This window comes from Durio zibethinus, chromosome 23 (genome assembly GCF_047325235.1).
Source record: "Durio zibethinus cultivar Kanyao isolate XHJ-2024 chromosome 23, ASM4732523v1, whole genome shotgun sequence".
Taxonomy (NCBI): domain Eukaryota; kingdom Viridiplantae; phylum Streptophyta; class Magnoliopsida; order Malvales; family Malvaceae; genus Durio; species Durio zibethinus.
The window spans coordinates 19,404,852-19,425,034 of record NC_143184.1 but is presented as its reverse complement, the minus strand read 5'-3'; the positions used below and the strand labels follow the sequence as shown (position 1 = coordinate 19,425,034).

Below are 20,183 nucleotides of genomic sequence, written 5' to 3'. Positions count from 1 at the left end.
TGTGATTAATGATTACTTAAGTATTTAACATATGTATGAATTTATGGGCACTTTCCACCACTGAGTCTAGTACTTATATTGTTATATTCGAATAAAATACCTCGTGCTCAACGTTGAAAAGCTTGTACTTGTATAGATACATTATAAGCATTATAAGAGGGATTGGATGACTTGCAATTATCTATAACAATATCTTCATGTGATGATTCAAGAAGAAGAGTAATTAGTGCTTTATTTAGAGTTTTTTTAGGGTTTTATTTGTACTTATATACTTATAATTTATGTTGTATACAAGAACTAATAGTTATATTTAAAATTAAATTGTGTCTGAATTACTTATATTGTTTAGTAATATTCAAATAAATTGTTATTGATTTCTCAATTTACATCACTAAAGGATATTTTAATTGTCTATTTTTCATACGGCATCATTAGTTAAAACATTAACTAGCTAAAACATAAAAGATTTAGTTTTCCCCAAAACATGAAAAAAAAAATCTAAAAACCTTAAACACATTGATTTAAGGAATCATATTATTCTAATAGTACACATAATTGTTTAACACATAATTAATCTACACATAAAATGAAAAAACATTCATCCTTGTTAACCCTAAGCCAACATATACAAAAGTGAAAAAAATTCATCATTGTCAAGATTACCAACATATTACCAACATAAATATAAAAGGTTTCTTGGGTGGCTAAATCTAAGTCTTTGCTAAGCAATAACTTGAAATCCTTAATGCAAGGTAAATAAGGAACCTTCCCTTCACATAGCACAGTCATATCGATGCCTAGGTAGTTGCATAAAACCAAAGGTACTGGTGAAACCAGATCTAATAACACATGTAAAAAAAGCTCGTTATACGCTTTCAAATAAAACTATCAAATATAAAACTAGTACGTAACATATAATTTTGGTACTTGCATTAAATGATAATCATTAACAAATCCAATTGCAATAACTATTTGTTCTATTGTTGCAGGCGATACAAATCTAAATGAGAAATATGTTAGGTATTGTATTGCATTTATGTGGACTTTCAAGACACAATACTACGAGACTATGAAATGACTCATATCAGGTAAGGTCATCTACTTATTGTATGAGGCAAAAGTCTCGAAATAGGATAATGTTTCTAATAATTCTTTAACACACTCAATAAATCCATACAAACTAACATATACTTAATAAACTCATAAATCAAATCTCGTTGAACTTGTGACCAACCATTTAAATCCATACAAAGCAACTCAACAATAAAACCAAATCGCAATGTCCATCTGCCTTAACATTCATGATGTTCTATATGTATGGATACAACTTTATTAGAAAACTATCAATATATCACATTTTGTGTTTACCTTAGGAACAATGAACAAGTAATTTATTCCTCTCCATCACTTAAATAAAATTAAAGTGGTTGGAGATGTATTGTCCTAAGTAAACAACGCTATTTCAAAGTGTGAAGTGTTGGATCGAGTAGATGTATTTACTTTCATAGCCTTGCAACCTTTTGTCTTAGCCTTCTCTGGTGGTGAAACTAAGAAAGTTGTTAAAAGGTCATCAAGTTCTATTGACTTTCTTTTTAATGTTAATTTACTAGCCTTATCACATACGATGAAGCATTTTACAATATGCTTGATCTTATAGAGATTGATCAACTTAAAAGATATCTCATTAACTTTGCTTTTTATCAAGTTCAACTTTGTCTAATGAAAATGTAGTTCAAATAAGGAAATTAGATATATTCTACAATTTCATGCACACAAGGTAATCCATGTGTGCCTTTAATCACACAACATAAGCGTGCTTGTTAATCCTAACTTAATTTACTCACTTGGCCTTACTCTCACTTAACCTTACTCAAAATCATATTAAGTACGCTCATAGATACCTAACCCTTAACTTTTTAAATAATGTTGTCTTATTATTGTGTTCAACAATTGTTAAACTTCTTACAAATGATGTATTTATCTACATATATTGTAGCTCAATAAAAAAATTATCTTCCATGATGATTCAAAATTTTTTTGAAAGGATCTAAAGTGCCTCTTCAACTTTGCATATGCATTCTCAACCTTATACGAACTTAGAAAGGTATATTATAATGAATATTTTATTTTAAATTGTGAAAATCAAAATAACAGAAAATGATTTGCACCATACCTATTTGTTATAACATTACCAAATTGTGTTATTTTGTTCGTCTAAATAAAACCAAGCCTATCTTTATACCAAGTTAACCATTGATTCTTTACATAATCAAGTGATGCTTAATAAGAGTGATAATCAATTTTCCATGAATGTAGATGCCTTTGGTACTCATCCTTGATTGATGAAAACATTAGGATACTTTAACTACTGATCATCTTAAATGCACAACCACAACCACTCTTCTTTGTTCTTGTATCCTTACGAAGCATTTCTTTTATATTAGGCTTACTCTTTGGCCAGCTATATTTTGTACTACATTCACATGGCAATTGTATTCTACGTTTTTTTTTCTCTAAACTTTCCGATTAAGAGCTTTTAATCACAACAACAAAATCATTATCTTTTCCAACCTCCTTAGCCCATGAAATAATGGTTTCCCTGCAACAAAAACACTTACACATCATAATTGACTTATCACATTGTACCTTTATTCAAATGAAAGTTAATCTAAATTTTAAAAACCAATCTCACCACGTAATAATAAATGCAAAACTGCAATCAATTTTGCTATCCAAATGGTATAGTGATTGATGTAACTAAACTAGTAAAGTATCAAATTTTTTTTTCATATTTGAAAATTGAAAATTGTATAGTAATTGATGCAACTCGACCTATTTTTTTTTTTTGCATTTCGTATCCATTTTTAGAATGTACAAAAATAATGACGATAAGTAATAATGGTTTAAAGTTTGAGATGGAGAAAAGAATAGATAAGTTTGATCTCGAGAAACTCAAAATAGGTGTATGTAAAAAAAGACATAATTAAAAGATAAATTATGTAAGGTAAATTAAATAATTTAATAAAAGGGTAATTTTGTTAAAAGAAAAAAAAGGAAATTCTATTTACATTCCCATTTTTACTCTATACACCCCGTTACTAAATAGATTTTAAATTCAAACTTAAATTTCCTATTTCTATTAAATATACCACATTCCTCAACAATTGATTTTCCTTTCATACCTTCAACATTTTTTCTTCTTTCTTTTTTCTTCTCTCTTTAATCTCAAACCAAATTAACCCTAAAATTATCATTTTTTTAGTTTTCTATTGATTAAAAATAAGATTTCGAGATTTATTTCGTTTGATTTGATTTAAATACATGCGAATATAAGTTAGGATTTACGAAATAAATTTTGCAAAATTCAAACTTTTCAAAAATTTATTTTCGAGAAGTCTTTAAGGCTATCACATATTCATTTTGAGAAATCTAATTTTCAAAAATACAACATAAATTTTAAAAATTTATTTTTGAGAATACATCATAATTTCAAAAATAAATTTTTATAAATATAAAAATATCAGATTCAATTAGAAAGGATGATGAAAGATGAAGAAAAAGAAATAAGAAAAGGAAAAGAAGAAGAAGGTAAAATTATAATTTATTAAAAGATAAATTTGATATTTGTTTTATGGATATTTTTGAAAAAAATTAATACAATGTAAAAAAAATTTTGAGTGATGTATTTAAAAACCTTTAAAGAAAAACTATGACTGCAATAAGCAATTTTTAGACTATATTTGATTTTTTTTTTCGTTAAATTATGTCAAAGATCATTATACTATACAAAAATTTAAAATTTAATCCCTCTATAATAATTTATATAAACTTAGCCTTCTTATTATTTCAATATAATAATTTCAGTTCAATTGTTAATGATGTCATAATTTCACCATTAAAATTGTTAATGTAATGCACAATAATTTGTTGAGATTATTTTTGGTGATAATATGAACTTAAAAATGCCATGTAGCATTAAAATTAACGTCATACCAAATCTTTAAATTTTATTTCTTTTTTTCCTAACCTAAATGATTTCATTTATCATTTTTAAAAAATCATTTCATTTATTTTCTAAATATGATTAACTAAAAAAATTAAAAAAACGATGAAAAAAAAAAGAAGTGAAAGCAAACCAAAAATCAATTGATTTCGCTCTCTAAACTTCAAACCTACCGTTCAATTCTCTCATTCTTCAACCTTCAATGAATTCTCTTCTCGAACTCTCTGCCCTCTCAAGCCAGGATTTCCATCGAACTTGTTAAGTGTCGCATGCAGCTTTATCACCGAGTTTGAAATCCAAACTTCTTCGTCGGCAATCGAGAGACCCGTCTCTGTCAATCCGATTAATGTTAAACGTAAATAACTGAAAAAAATAAAAATAACTCTGAAAATGAAAAAAAAAAAAAAAAAAAAAAACGAAAAGAACATTATGTTCCAAACTTCCAGGGATGCATCCAAGGGAACCACTAGTTACACAAGAATCATGGATAGAAACATTAGGACATTGGGAATATGAATCTCACAGCGGCAATTTCACCATTTATCCCACCAGTGTGATGCTATCATCAAGTTTCGGCGTGATATGTTCGTTAGATCCTGAATCAGTTTGCTTTGGACCTACGGGGACAAACTTTGAGAAGTTAAAGAACAGTAAAGAAACATTGGAGTTTTGAGTTTTTTTGGGTTCGAGGACTGCAAAAAAAGAAAAAAAAAATGGAAGTTAGGATTTTTGGAATTTCGGATTCAAGAAGTTTTAGGAAGTATTTTTCAAATCCCAACAGTAAAAATTTGGAAAAGAGTGAGGAGGAGGTTCGGACAAAGTTTGAAGACCATCGGAGGTAGCTGCGGTAGTAGATTTAGATTCTTAAGATTTGGATTCTTTCGATTTTTTGTGAAAAAATAGGATTTTTTGAAAAAAAAAATCTAAACCGAATATTTGTAGAGGAGATTAAGGAGAACTTACAGGTAATTTTTTTGTTATTTTTCGACACTAGTGCATGGCGGCGACGGTCGATTATAGGAATCTGGGTTGTATGACTTCTGCGATTTGTTTTGGGTTGTATGAATATTCGAAGTTGTTTTATTTTTTTCAGTCATTCATATTAAACAAAATAAAATTTGATTATTATTTCATTTTCTTTATCTATTCTTTATACGATGCTCCAAAAATATATTCTTTTTTATCCTTTTAAGCGTCTAAAATTTTTAGGTTTTTATATTTAAAAAAAAAAATTATAATTTTTTTGATGTTTTAACATTAAAAATTATAAAATTTTAATTTTATTAAAATAATTTTAATCTTAATATGAAATACATTAAAAATAACTTTTTTAAAATTTCATAAAAATTAATATCGTTAAAATAATTTGAGATGAAAAAATAATTTTTATTTAATTAAATAAAAAATTAGTCTAACATGACTGACATATCATTTAATTTACATCATCAGCGATTATAATAATAATCAATCAAAATATCAATGATCATTTCATCTAATCAATGATTATATCAATATTTTTAAAAATAAAAATTTAACAAAATTAATAATTAAATTAAAATTATAAAATCAAAATAATATAAAAATTATATTTGTAAAAATTATAATAAGATGACTAAATTTTATATTTCATTCATTATAATTAAGTTTTTGTACTTGTGATTAAATCATACGAAAACGTCATGCTAACTTTCAGAAAACATAACTAAATCGGTCTGATGATTACTCTTAAAATATAAACCAAAATTTTTTTTATTGAAAACTTCAAATTTTGTTTATTAAAAACCTTTTTAGGTTCCAAATATATGCACCACATTTGACCGTATAATAACACAATTTCTTCCTACAGCATCCTAATATTCAACATCATTCTCCACAACAAAATAATAATAATAATAAACAAAAAAGGAATGATAGAGTGAACTGAGAAATACAAGTTTCTGTTAGACATCTGCTTGTCGTAATCAAATAAGGTTTAGATGATTCATATTTAGTGTAACACTGCAATGGCTCCCCCAAGCACATGTAAGCTTCCATTGCTGGTCTGAAGCACATTGTCCCAATCTGCTCTCTGTCATATGAAAGGCGCTACCAATCATTCATCATAAAATCTTTCGATTAAACGAAGTGACTGCTTCCCATATAGCGAAAACATACATACCTCTTGTAATCAGGGAATACCATCCAACTTCCTACTCACACTTGATAGATCGGTAAATGTGTCGAACAAAGAATAGAGATGCTCGGAAGCCAATGGCCCCAAGCATGAGGAAGAAGCCATAGCAAATGCAAGCCATGTACCCAAAGAAGAATGAGGTTTGCATGAAGCCTGACATGTCTGATCGCGCATTGTAGTAATACAAACAGTAGGCATATATGAACATCCCGGTAGACCCACCACATAGGAATGACCTAACAGACCAAAGAGAAATTCAGTTAAGACCGGCTGATTATCAAAAAAGTGACATCTGAGATGGTATCCGAATGTCAGTTAATCATAAAAGTAATTCATATTAATAATTCTACAAGTGACCCAAGATTAACAGAAAATGATAGCAACTTGACATCTATGTAGAACGATATCATTTCACAGCTGTTTGCAGCCTCTCCTAAAAAATTTGAGTCAAGTTTCAGCATTAAAACTGGAAATCCAGGCTATTTTATATGGTTTGAAGCTTCATTCCATCTGAAGAAGCAGCTTAACTTGGGAATTGAGAAAAAATGTTATCAACAATCAGGTGCAAGGCATAATGTGGCAAAGATTCACTCAAATGCCTCGCATTCAGGCACCAAGGTTGATCTTGTCTGGCAAAGACTTAGAGATTACTATATAAAGAAAATGCATAAACGAGAACAGGGATCACAACTTTATGGCAATGTCCTGTAAGTTACAACAGAGTGCCAAGATGTATCCCGTGTTGACCACCTAAAGCGATGCCAGTGATGAAACATCATCATAATATTATTATGCTATCCCTTTGTGGAACTTTAGGGTTTGGGTTTACTCTTTTTCCATTCTTTATTTGTTTTGGTACTACAGACTAGCTGACATTTACTGTAATAACATGCAAATTCACAGTAATTTATTTATGAACTTCTCAAACAAGTAGAAGACAAAATAACAAGTCAACTACCACAAGCAGATAAAAGCAATTTCACCCCTAAACTATGACTTTAGTATCACAAGAAAGATCATACATAAATGCTCTAACATCACATCATTTTTCCCTTTCCAACTCTCTCTAATGGTAATTACCTTTTCAGTTCAGAAATCAGAACACAAATTATGCTTCAGTTCAATAAGCCCAATCCCAATTCTATCGCATTTACCTAGTGTAGTTGTTTAAGAATCACATATGTGCATTAAAGGGGATACAAATTGCATCCTACTTTGTTGCAATCATCAAGAAACAGAATCACATCAAGCAGCAGCATATCTATATCACATCAAGCAGCAGCATATCTATAAATGAAAATTTTAGGATGAATGTAAAACTTGGTGAATCAGTTAAAATAATAAAATAGACTAAAATAGTAAAAAGCCATGTATTTTCCCATAAATCCCTATTCTTCTATTGTACCCAATTGAGCGCTTAAGTTACTATTTTGTTTAATTAAGCAATAATATTAGATGGAAACCGATAGAGTCCGTTACTTCTGCTATGTCATTATGTATGTGATTGCTATCTTTGCTACATTAATATCCACATGACAAAATATGAAAATTCTCATTTGAGTCGATGCATACATGGCATGTAGCACTAGCTTACATGGCATGCCACATATGTGTCAATAGAGCCCTTATTTTGCAGCTGCATACCATGTAGGCATTAACATAGCAGTAATAGCGACCACGCAGATGTTGACATGGCAAAGATAACTGATTTTAACAGTTTCTATCCGAAGAAGAGTTCAAATGGGTACAATAGAAGCATATGGACTTATCTGTAAATTTTGAGAAAGTATAAAGGTTTTTTAGTATTTTAGCCAATAAAATAAGTATGTTGGATGCATACTTATCTCTAACAATGTAGCAGGCTTCAATTAGTAGTATTGGTCTCTCTCATCCATTTGTCATCATGTATGTACACTAGGCAACAAAAATGGGTGCCTAAAGAAATACTCTTGTCTAGTAAGCACGATTTGACAATTTTTGACTCACTGTACAAGGACAATTTTTTGGATGCAATTATGTGCACTCTATGGACTTATTTATGATATTATCTTGTACTACCACCACGCAACAAAATGGGTAGCTAAATGAAAAGTAAATACCTCTCTATTAGTTACTATTATCATTATTGATGGAAAAGTAAACACCTCTTCTCGTTAACCATTTTAAGGGTCTCAATGACTAGTCATTAGGCTTTCATTATGCAAATCTTCAACAATTTTAAGAATGCCGCATAAATGGTTGAATTTTAAAATCATGGTTATTTTTAGATTTTATCAGACGCAAAGTGGCAGGGTATCCATCTAATGAAGAATGTAATGCAGAATATTATGTGTTGGAGGCAACTGTCTTGGAAAAGTAAGAAGAAACTCTTTGCAAGATCAGGAGTAATATCAATCTTTTGAGTATGGGAATACCACTTGTAAGTTGCTCTGCTTCAAATACATGTTGGAGGAACTTGGTTTCCAGAAATTAAATCCTATGACGCAATGACAAGCAAATGTTCATACATATCAAAGTGGATTGCCACTTTTTTAAAAAAATTATCTACAATATGATTCATACACAAGCAGTTAGAACAGTGACCCGACTTATGCATGTCACTGAGATAGTTACGGATTCTAGAGTCAGACACACTTGTTACAAGCTAGGCAAACATGACATGTATACTCTATCTTGAAAGGTAGTGTTAAGAATCAAGTAAAGGGAGGTCTATTAGCATTTACGTACTTATATTAGTATTTAACTATTTATGTACTTATTGTTCTAATATAAATCTAGTGGAGATAACCACAAAGGTAGATTTCTCTAGTCTTTCCCCTCACCTCACTCTCCCCCCCTCCCCCATTCTCTCCATTAAAGTATGTGTCTTTTTGTGTAAGTGCGAGCATGCATGTGGCTATGTCAGCAACAGATGCATGTAGTTTTTACAAGGAAAAAGATAACGTCATGTTGTCCACAAGTTATGTTTTATTGGAGATAGAAATTTGGTATGATGATGATTTTAGTTTATGATCATGGTTAATCTTTTGCAATGCATTAGGCAAATGAATGAAATTAACATACATATGGCTCCCACGCATAAGACCAGAAACCAAAAATAAACAGACATACAAGGCTCCCTTTGCACAAAATCCAGATGCTTAACAATTCCACAGAGACTGTTCCTAGGGCACTGATCCTGTGTCAATATAAAACAATACAGCTCTGGGTGCAAAATGTGTCACTGACACAAATTTTGGACTTTGCTTTGAGCATTCTGGCCTCTATCAATCACAAGGTTGGCTTCAAAACAATAACAGAAAGGCAAATTGCAGCTTAATGGGGGTGTGGGTGTGGGTGTCTGTGTAAGAGAGAGATAACAGGCTGGCAAAGAGAAGTGAGTTTTCAGAGTGCAGCCAGAAAAGGAGAAGAGGTCTTCTAGGGCATATTTTTATGCCAAGTATATTTTTATTTTTCTCTTTCCAAATTGGGCTTGAAACAAGAGTTTACCTCAGAAAAATGAATCCATTGAACTTTGAGTTCCCCACCCCAGCAGTTTCTAATCCAAAATTTGTCTTAACAAATTCTCCTGCCTAGCCACTGATCATACACCTCCCAACTTCAATTTATGGGCTTATGCCCTTCCAAGAAAAAAGTAGTTAAAATTCATACTAAACAAATATGGGTTTGGTTAAGGAAAGTTTTAAAAGAAAAAAATTTATAGAAAAAATATTTTCTTCCTAAACTTTTCATTATATAATCATAAGATGGTTGGCTCTAACTGTATCCTACTTACCATCAGTATTTAGGAGACCAATTGTATATCTACCAAAATCTTATCAACCACACAGTAGAAAAAATAGCAGCACTTAGATTCATACATGTATCTTGGGTCGGGTTTCTCATATTTTCTTTGGAATTGTACAAATGGAGAATGTGATTCAGAATTCTAGATGAGAGAAGGACCACTACAACATGAATATTGACAATCCACCTATATACACAAGAAATTATGCATACTATGACTCAAAGGTAGAGATGCCACACACTTGCCAACAAACAAATAAAAAGCACTTGAGCTCATAAGAAGAATAATATGAGAAATTTTAAAATATTCTTCAAGCAACCATGCATCTATATGTTAATGTACGTTGTTTGTGCAGAATTGTGAATGCATGTGTTTCTTTATATATGCATACCAGAAAGCTAAAAACAACATACCTCCACCACCACTCATGGTCTTCAGCAGCAAGTTGAAAATAAGTCAAAGCCACAGTGATAAAAGCAGTGACAATCAAGAGAATGATAAAGACAATAAACAGGATGCTGTATATGGTGTAGATCCTATGTCCCCACACACTGGCAAATATGTAGTAAAGCTCAATATAGATAGCACTGAATGGCAAGAACCCTGCCATTGCCATCTGAGGAAGAGTTTTCCGGTACCAAGGCAATGGTGGGATCTCTCTAGGATATTTTGTGGTGCGACAAGGGGCTTGAAACTCTGCCTTGCTATTCTTTCCAGCAATACCTCCTAATACTAATAAAGGAGATGTGACCAGCGCCCATATGAGAAAAATCACCACAATGGTTCCAAATGGCAATGCTGCTGTGGCTTTATAAGCAATTGCAACAGTATTAAGAAAGCAAAATGTGACAAAAAGAGGTCCGCAAAACAAGCTTCCAGTCAGTAACAAGTTTCTCACCTGCCATGAAAAGGGGTAGGAATAGTCATCGGAATTGACCAAAAAGATAATCAAATTTTAGTAGGACATTTTCACTTTAGGTGCCATACCATTCTAAAATGAGGTTAGCATGTTTTAGTCACAAATTCCTACTTTCCGTCATTGAAGATTCAGCAGCCAAGAGAGGAAGGATTAAGATAACAAATTCTTAAGTGCCATTGCATGATGCTTATATTAAAACATTAGTAACCATAAAATCAGCTTCAAGAAAGAGCATTATACGACTCAGTTCTGCTTTTCGAAGGACAAATGCACATTATAGTAACAAATAATTCAGTCATCTTTTCCCTTTTCTATTTTTCTCAAAAACCAAAATTGAGAGGGCGCATAGAATGTTCTCAAGGACAAGCGGAATATAATTACTACAATTCTTTCACATTACGGCATTGTGGTAACACCGTAGGTAGAGTATTTTCTCACTCCTTATGGAAAACTATGTGTATTATAACATATTTAGATACCTTGATGACCCTAACCTGATATGAATAGTTAAAAACTCGGGACAAACACCAACCCGGTGATGAAAACAAGTCGCCAGGTCAACTATTCAGCAGTCAATCTAGTGATCAAACAATCTTTTTCATATGATTAGTTAACTTTGTGCAAGAGAGATTAGTTCAAATCAGATGATTAGTTATAACTTGGTTGAGTGAGGTCAAGTATAAGAGAATCATGTCAGTCAAATTACAAGAATCCAATTGAACTTGGAGCAGAATGCCTCAAAATGTAGCTTTAGAAGGATTCTGTCAAAGTGGGGGTAAAGGATAAATTGGTTTGCAGGATGATCATGGGAAAAATTCTATCAACCCAGGCTATTATCTTCTTAACCAAAGGCCTGACCCTAGGATAATAAATTTTCCTTCTCATCATATGGTAAATGACAGAATTTGGAAAAGTGTTTGGAATAAAGCAGCAGACAAAAGTGAAAATCCTTTTGGAGAATGTTTGCAAAAATGAAAGAAAAAGTGGTGGATTCTCTGAGCTGCATCTTCTGCGGAGTTGAGTCTAGAAAATTGAACATATTGTCTTACTCTATGAATGGGAAAGAAAGGTTTGGTTTGGAAGGTCTAATGGCTTAAACAATAATATGGATGAACCTACCAGGTTTGATAAAATGGCTTATGGAAATATGAATTCTAGTGGAAATAAAAAGCAAAACTCAACACTTATGACTATTGTCGTTTTCAATCTGTGGAAGATATGGGTAATTTCAAATTAGGGTTTAAGCAATTTCAGGTTCAGGCTGTTTCGACTTCTGGTCATTTTGAATTCAGGTCTTTTTGAGCCTTTCTTGAGTTCAAGTTGAGTTTGGGGTCTGAGTTAAAAAGTATTGGTAATTAACTTTTTAACTAAAAAAAAGTTGTTAGTTTTAAGTTTTAGTATCAACTTCAGGTTGTTACAGGTCTGGCTTGGAATTAGGGTTGGCAGCCCAACCCAAGTCTGACGGATTCCGACCCGACCCGACCTCATAGGGTCAGTTTTTTTTTTTTTTAAATCGGATTTCGGGTCGGGTTTTAGTAAGAAAAAAAATCGGGGTTGGGTTTTAGACAAACCCAACCCAATACTATATTAAAATTTTTTTTTTAATTTTTTATTTATATATAATTATATATTTATATATTTATATTTAAAAAATAATATTTTATATTTTAAATAATAATATTTTATTATTTTAGGTCAGGTACGGTTTATACAATATTGAGTTTTCAGTCGGGTTTGGGACAAGCAAAAACCCGTCTTGACCCGACCCGTTGCCAACCCTACTTGGAATGATATTGGGTTCGGGTCATTCTTATTTCAGATCTTTTCGGATTTGGATCATTTTAGGTTAGTTAGATTATGCCAGTAGTCCTTGTACCATATGAAAGTTTGGAATTTAGTCCTTATACTGTAATTTATACAAATTTAATCCTTATATTATTTGATTTAATAATCCCAATCCTTCCCTCTACTGGTGTCAAAATTTCTCGATTAAAATTCGATGACGAGACGGTTGACTTACTGACGTGTACATTGACTGGACTAACTTGGCATTTTTATTAGTTTAAATTTAGAGAGATGTTGATGTGGATTAAATGACATGCCACGTGCATTTTTTAATCCATGTCAACATTTCATTTAATATTTTTCCAAAAAATTTAATAATTAATTTAAACTAAAAACTTAATAATTAAAATTTTTTTAAAGTAAAAACTTTGTATCTAAAACAAAAGAAATCTACAAGAAAAATGAAACAATCTAAACTCCCAAAATCAAATAACCAAATCTTGTCTAACCCTAAAATCCAAATAAAAAATCTCTTACCCAAATCCCACAAACACTTACCTAAAGATGGAGGAGATGCGAAACAAAAGATAACTATGTTCTTTGCTTGACCCTCTTGCAAATCCCAGCTCTCAATCTTCTCTCTAGACTGTACGTTCACTTTTTTTAATTACTACAATTTTTTTATTTTCTTACCAAAGATGATTTCTGGACTGTCTTTTCATTTCCTTTTTTTCAAAGGGTAAAATTTTCAGGGTTTTTTTGAGAGTTACTTTGGTAAGTTTAAGGTTTTAAGGTTCGACACATGATTCTAGGATGTTTCTGCATTGGCTTTTGACATCAAGATTCTTGTTGTTGTTATTCTTTTCCCCCTGGTTTGGCTCCTATTGTAGCTTTTAGTAAGAAAATATGGCCTTTTTACAAAAAACTTGATGTCATGTGTTTTGCCGGAGAAGGGTCTTGATTTATACTCTTTGTTTGAGTGTTTGGTGGAAGGAAAATGTTGTGAAGCTGACCTGGGGTAGCTTCTTTCTTTCTTTCTCAAAATATTTGGATATTGTGTTGTTATTTGAAAACTTTGCAAAGAGTTTTTTCTGGCTTTCAGTTTATGGTTTTCAAAAGGATTTAGGGCTCTAAATTTGGTAGAAAGGAAGAACAGGCAAGCGGAAGCACATATAGGGAGGTGGGAACGATTGGCATGCCAAAAGGGTATTTTTTTAGGGATTTAAATCGCAGGTCAAATCTTAGATCTAGGCTTTTCAGAACATATTTTGAAAAATCTAGTTAGGTAGAATTGTAGAAGAGACAATGAGGTTTTTTTTTTTTTTTGGGATTTTTCTGTCATCGGCGATCAGAGGTCATAACCAAGGAAGGCAGAACACATGGAGGATCACCAGGATCAGGGATTTCTACTGGATACTGGGAAAGTATGAATTTTCCGGCCATTGGGTGTTTAAGTTTGGTGGTTGCAGTGTTTGTGATTTTTAATTTGTTTTTTTTTTTTTTTTCAATTTCAGTCTCTTTTAATATTTAAATAATAAATGAAACTACTTATGTTTAAGAAAAAAAGAAATAAAATTTTAAAATGTGACATGGTGTTAATTTTCATGCCATGTGGAATTTTTAAGTCCACGTCATCACCAGAAATAATCTCAACAAATCAATATCCCATGTCAACTAAGTCAACATACATGTTAGCAAATCAACCGCCATGTAAGCAATTTTAACGAAGAAATTTTGACGGTGCTTACGATTGGACTGAAATTATTATATTGAAATAGTAAGGGAACAATTTGTGTGAATTATAATAGAGGGATCAATTTCAAATTTTTGGATGGTACAAGAATCTCTAACATAATTTGACCTTTTAGGTTCGAGTTTCTTCGTGTTAGGGTCTAACTTTTTGGTCAATTTGGGTCTACGAAGGTTCTAGGTCAAGTTCCTTTGAATGGGTTTTCAAGTTTGAATTCATTTTACCACCTCTAAATTTTAGGTTTAGCTTAAGCATATCTATGTTGTTTTAGGTTTTGGATTATGAATAATTGAGATTTTGAGATATTGAAAGTTGAGATTTTCTACCTTTGTCGATTCTTTCTAGTTTTCTCCCCTATTTCTTCTATTTCTCTCCCAATTTCCTATGATTTTCCCATTAAATTACAATTATTTATCTGTTTTCCCCCACTTGTTCTACATCAAATTGGTATTAGAGTTCAATCTAGCTTTCACTATCAGCATATCTTCTCTATCCATGTCCTAAGCACACAAAAAAAAAATCTAAATTCCAAACAAAACTCCAGCCAAATTCATTTAAAAAAAAAAAAACAGTTCTATTTGAACGAAAATTCAGAAATTTAAAAATATTTAAAATCAGCTCTTCAAAAATAAAAATTCAGCTAACACACTCCATGCATCAGCTCTTCCGTTCTTTAGTGATACTACCAACATGTAGCATGCCAGTAACCTGCCATGTTTTCATGCACATCCTAATTCCAATTTTGAGTCCGTTTTGCAAGAATTCCCTAAAGGATTCCTCAAAATGTAACATCATGTCTATTTTTAGTGAATAAGATGATTATTATTATAAACTAGAAAAGGATTCCTCAACATGTAACATCTCATCTCTTTCTCTCACCTCCAAACTAATAAATAATTTATAGACAGGAAACAGGAAGAGAGACAAGCATTACATACCCAATTTGTTCCTTCTAACTGACAATAGAAAGAGGCTGCAGTGTAGCCAGCAATTCCAGATGTAAGGGCATAAATGACGACCAGAGCAGTGAATAAAGCTCCTCGGTTATATGGATAAAAGACCCCAACGAGAGCAAGGACAAAGATGAAAATTGTACTGGGAAAGGATACAAATAAATAGACAGTCACAAGATTCATCAGAAACAAAACCAAGTGAAACCCTCCCTTTTCTCTTTCTTTTTTATGGAGAATAGCAACTGACCATAGTGGATAATACTCACAGAGTAAAGAGCTGAGTGCCAGAACCAAGAGCAGCTGCAAACAAAGACTTGTGCTTTGGGTACCTGAACACATCACCATGAATGTACTTCCACCCAGTCTCCTCCTGGTCATCTGCCGATTCCTCGTCATGTGCATACCTAACAAATAAGGAATACAGGAATCGAAAAATACAACCATGTAATTCGATTTAAGTATGGATTTTCATGCATCAAAACAAAGGGAAATGATCCATACTTAACGAAATCGTTCTTAAGGACTCGCATAAGAATGGTGGCTAGGAAACCAGTCAATAACAAAACGGTGACACATGAATTGATGATTGAGAACCAATGGATTTCCAAATGGTGTGGCAATGAAGAAGATAGCGAGTACTTGTCCATCCGCTTCTCAAACGGAGTGTCTGTTTCCTTCCATTTAACAGTGTACATGAAATCCACATTGACTGGTTCATCGTCTTCCGTGAGGTCCACAAGGGCGTTGGGATCAGATCGAACAGTAATCTCAATGACACGATCTTTATTGTGAAGGATCTCGAAAATGAGATGCTTGAAGAGATAATATTTGTACTCGCTTGGATCGGCCTTGCCTTCCTTATCAACTTTCCCTAAGAAACCCCAAATGGGAAGGTCATCGTAGTACATTTGGAAGTAATAGTCTTTTGACACTGCGGTGCTGAACTTAGCAACTTCTCCCTTGGTGAGCTTCCTTTTGCAGGCAATTTCAGCCTCTTTCTCACTTAGAAACTCAAGTTTGTACGGGGCACTCACTAGCCGATCGCCATTCAACACTTCACCCAGAGCTTCCTTTTTCTCCTTCACGGGGGCTGACGAACAGAATGGAAAATCGAAGTAACGGTAGGTCTCACTGTTGATTCAGGAAAAAAATCAAACACAAAACAAAAGTGAAGGAAATTCAAATTTCAAAATTCCAAGTTGAGATCCAAAATCATAAGGACGGAATGAAGAAATACCTGGGATTGTGGAAGGGACCCACTTTATTAGCATAGAGAGGAACTTCATCTCCAACTTTGTAACGATGATCAGAAGCACTGGATCTCACCTGGGCTACGCCGCATAGGCTCACAACGGCCACCGCGACCAAACACGCCCTTATTCTCTCCATTTCCTCACCTCAGCCAGCCAAAGGAAAGGACAAAACTTTCTTCACAAACGTGTTACCCAGCAAGGAAACGTTCTATACTTTTTATGTGTTTTTGTATAGTATTGGTTGCAGTTGCTACTATATTTATTTATTTAAACTTATTAAAAAGAGTGAGAAGCACTCCACATCCAAACCATCTCTAACCAAAGGATAATGACCGCACAACCATAAGTTGTTCCGAAATTAGACACACTCCAACCTATCCATTTATCTAGTTCTATTACTTGCATTTTAACCCAAATCAATCCACCTCATTTCACGATTATTATTATCAAAAAAACACAAAACCCACCCTTCCTTTATCACACAATAACGGTAAAAGGGTAAAAAAAATCTAAATTTAAATTCAAGAATTATCTAAGTTTTTTATTTTAATTAATTCAATCCTTGCATATTTACTTTCATCAATCGAATTTTTATTAGAGAAAAAATAATTAACTGTTTCTCTTCAATCAAAAACTTAATTAAACAAAAATAGAAGTATAAGGGTCCAATTAAATAAAAATAAAAATTTAATAATTCAATTGATTTGAAATAAAGATTTAAGTCTTAATTAATTATAATAAAATATTAAAAATTTAAATAATTATTAAATTTTTATTTGAGAGTTTTTTTTTTTACCCTTTTGCCTATAATAATTTTATGCAATGTAATTCTTTTTTATGTTTAATACATTTCATTTTTTATATTTATTGATTGATTATATTGATAGTTGAAATATTTTAATACATTAGTTTTATTAAAAAAAATTTTTTTGATATATGAATATCATAACGATTTTTCGTTTGGGAGGATTCGATCACTAACTTAAAAAAATTATTAGAATCGTTACTATTTTTTTTTTGTAAGGCGTGATTGGTCGCTCAAAATTATTTTTTTAATAAAATATTTAAAACAAGTTTAGAGCATGTTAAAAGAATATTTACAATCTACGAAATTAGGATCAAGTCATGGTTACGAGTGGAGAAGATATCAGTACCTCCACATCGATCGTTCGAAAAATGATACCAATTAAACATGTATTACTTTTTAATTTTAATGATATGATCTTATTTATATTTAAAATTAATTCCTAAAATTTATTTATGAAAAATATTTTTATTATGAAATTATTATTATTATTATTATTATTATTATTATTATTGTATAAATTCTCTAATGCTTTAATGAAATTTATAAAACATATATTTATTCAGAAAAATTTCAAAAAAATTGACTACTTACAAAATTCTTGAAGTTTCATTATAAGATATTTTGTTTATTTATTAAAACTAATTTTAGAATTATCTTGATTCTTAGAATTGACTACTTACAAAATTCTTGAAGTTTCATTATAAGATATTTTGTTTATTTATTAAAACTAATTTTGGAATTATCTTGATTCTTTGGTTAAATCCTAAAATTTTTTTAAATTGATTTTAAAATTATCCCGACTCTTCTGCAAAATTCTAAAAAATTTTAAACAAATTTTAAAATCATTTCAACTTTATAACAAGATCCTAAAAAAAAATATTTTTTTTATTGAGGATAATTAAGAAAAATGAGATTCTCCCAATTTTTCTTAAAATTCTTATTTAATAGATTTAATTAATTTTTATTGTGACTTTTTTTGTTTTCGTTATTATTTTCTATTTATTATTTTCGTCTTTTTTTCTTATTATTTAAATAAATTTTATTTAGTAAAAATAATTTTTTGGATTATCTCAACTCTTCGGTGAAATCCAAAAACATATTTTGGGTAATAATTAATATATTCATTTAAAGAAATACTTTTATTTTTTATTATTTATTATTATTTAAGTAAATCTTTATTTAGTAAAAATAAATTTTAAATCATCCCAATGCGAAATCTAAAAAATATTTTATTTTCATTAATTAAAAAAATTAAACCCTTTCAATTTTCTTGAAAAATTATGTTTTAAAAGATTTATCAAAATAATCAATTATATATTAATATTTTATTTTTTTAGCAAAATTAATTTCTTAAATTATCTCAACATTTTTGTGAAATTCAAGAAATATTTATACTTGTAAAATTATGGGAAAATAGAATTATTTCCACTTTTTCTTAATGTTATTATTATTTTGTTTATCCTTTATTTTAAATTAAAATCTTAATATTTATATGTTTATTTTCTTACATTTTTATTTTTCTTGATAATTATTTATTTTTTAGTAAAAAAACATATAAATATATATAAATATTATCAATCATAAATTCTAAAAAAAACTTGAACAAACAACAAAAATAAAAATAAAAATCAAATCAAATCAAAAAATGAAAATACAATAGAAAAGGAAAAACTAACCAAATGGGCCAGGTCGTTAGTGGGTCGAGATGCGGATCTTGCGTGGGTCAAATGTGGATCAAGACGCCAAAATGGCATTGTTTTGGTGGCCTATAAAATAAGCCTCTTTTGAGGTTTTTTTTAATTTTTTCCTCTATTCATTTTCTATAAACCAGACCCTTTTCTCTCTAAAAAATTAGCTCTCTTGTCGGTCACCATGAAACCCAAATTTTGATCGATTGTTACCGTGCACTAGTGGTTGAAATCTTCAATACTATCTATAAATTAATCAAATCCCAATTTTGGCCAGTTTCCTAGTATTCAATGGTTGAAAAACTCAAATAGTCACTGGAAAATTTAACTTTTCTAGATTTCGATCAGGTTAAAAAAATTTTCAAAAAATCCTAAAATTTCACAAAGCAATCTTTACAGCCTCCTAAACACCTTTTTCAATCTAAATTTCCAAAAAAAAAATCTTAAGTTTACCATATCAAGATTTTTTAGTTTCATTTTTTTTTTTTTTTTGCTGTTGGTTCTTTTATTCAAAGAGAATTATAATATTTTTGCTTATGGTTATTTATTTATTTATTTTGGTTTTGATGGAATGGATTATTGGGGCTAGGTCTAGGAATGTACAGTATGTTTAAGGTTAGGGCTAAGTGCTGGGCTATGAAAGTGATAGCGTAGGAATGATGCTTTTGGACAAAGGCTAGGTGCAATACATGGGTGGTTTTGAGTTTTTCTTTTTTCTTTTTGGTTTGGTAGAATCATCTTTATAAAAAAATTTCTGTAAAAGTTTCTTTAAAAAAAAGCTCTTTCTATCTCTATTTTGTCTTTGTGGATTGGTTCTATATATAAAGCTAATTTGGATATCAAAATCTTAAATTTTCTGAGATTATTATGGTTTTCTGGGGTTATCACCAGTGCAAAGTCAGGCAAAGAGGTTGGTTTTCTGAAATTTCTATTTTAAAGTCCAACAAAAGAGGCTGGAATTTGATGCATTTAATACATTGAGGACTTTAGCGAAAAGGAAGAAAAAAATCAAAGAGATGTCAGAACAATAAAGAAAATGAAAAAAATATATAAAATAATAATGA

At 30.8% G+C, this 20,183-nt stretch overlaps 1 protein-coding gene and 1 long non-coding RNA gene across 2 annotated transcripts; both read right to left on the bottom strand.

Moving 5' to 3' along the window:
• Positions 1-2,220: 2,220 nt before the first annotated feature.
• LOC111313618 (uncharacterized) lies at positions 2,221-5,121 on the bottom strand. The gene is made up of 4 exons (XR_002693021.2): positions 4,967-5,121; positions 4,527-4,620; positions 4,177-4,334; positions 2,221-2,599 (listed from the first exon to the last, which is right to left on the bottom strand). It is a non-coding gene; the product is annotated as an uncharacterized LOC111313618 (long non-coding RNA).
• A 625-nt stretch (positions 5,122-5,746) lies between these two features.
• LOC111314690 (transmembrane 9 superfamily member 4) lies at positions 5,747-16,856 on the bottom strand. The gene is made up of 7 exons (XM_022916301.2): positions 16,608-16,856; positions 15,872-16,501; positions 15,637-15,774; positions 15,356-15,512; positions 10,377-10,861; positions 6,162-6,412; positions 5,747-6,071 (listed from the first exon to the last, which is right to left on the bottom strand). Exons 1-6 carry the CDS (start codon positions 16,757-16,759, stop codon positions 6,193-6,195), a joined length of 1,782 nt encoding a protein of 593 aa, XP_022772036.1. The 5' UTR covers positions 16,760-16,856; the 3' UTR covers positions 5,747-6,071; positions 6,162-6,192.
• Between the last annotated feature and the right edge of the window lie 3,327 nt (positions 16,857-20,183).

Bases quoted from the DNA above. Each gene is read 5' to 3' on its own strand.
- LOC111314690 (XM_022916301.2), bottom strand. From the start codon at position 16,759: ATGGAGAGAATAAGGGCGTGTTTGGTCGCGGTGGCCGTTGTGAGCCTA. The intron at 15,775-15,871 runs GTATGGATCATT...CTTATTTGTTAG, and splicing joins CTTAAGAACGATTTCGTTAA to GTATGCACATGACGAGGAAT. The intron at 6,413-10,376 runs GTATGTTGTTTT...TTGGTCTGTTAG, and splicing joins GACCATGAGTGGTGGTGGAG to GTCATTCCTATGTGGTGGGT.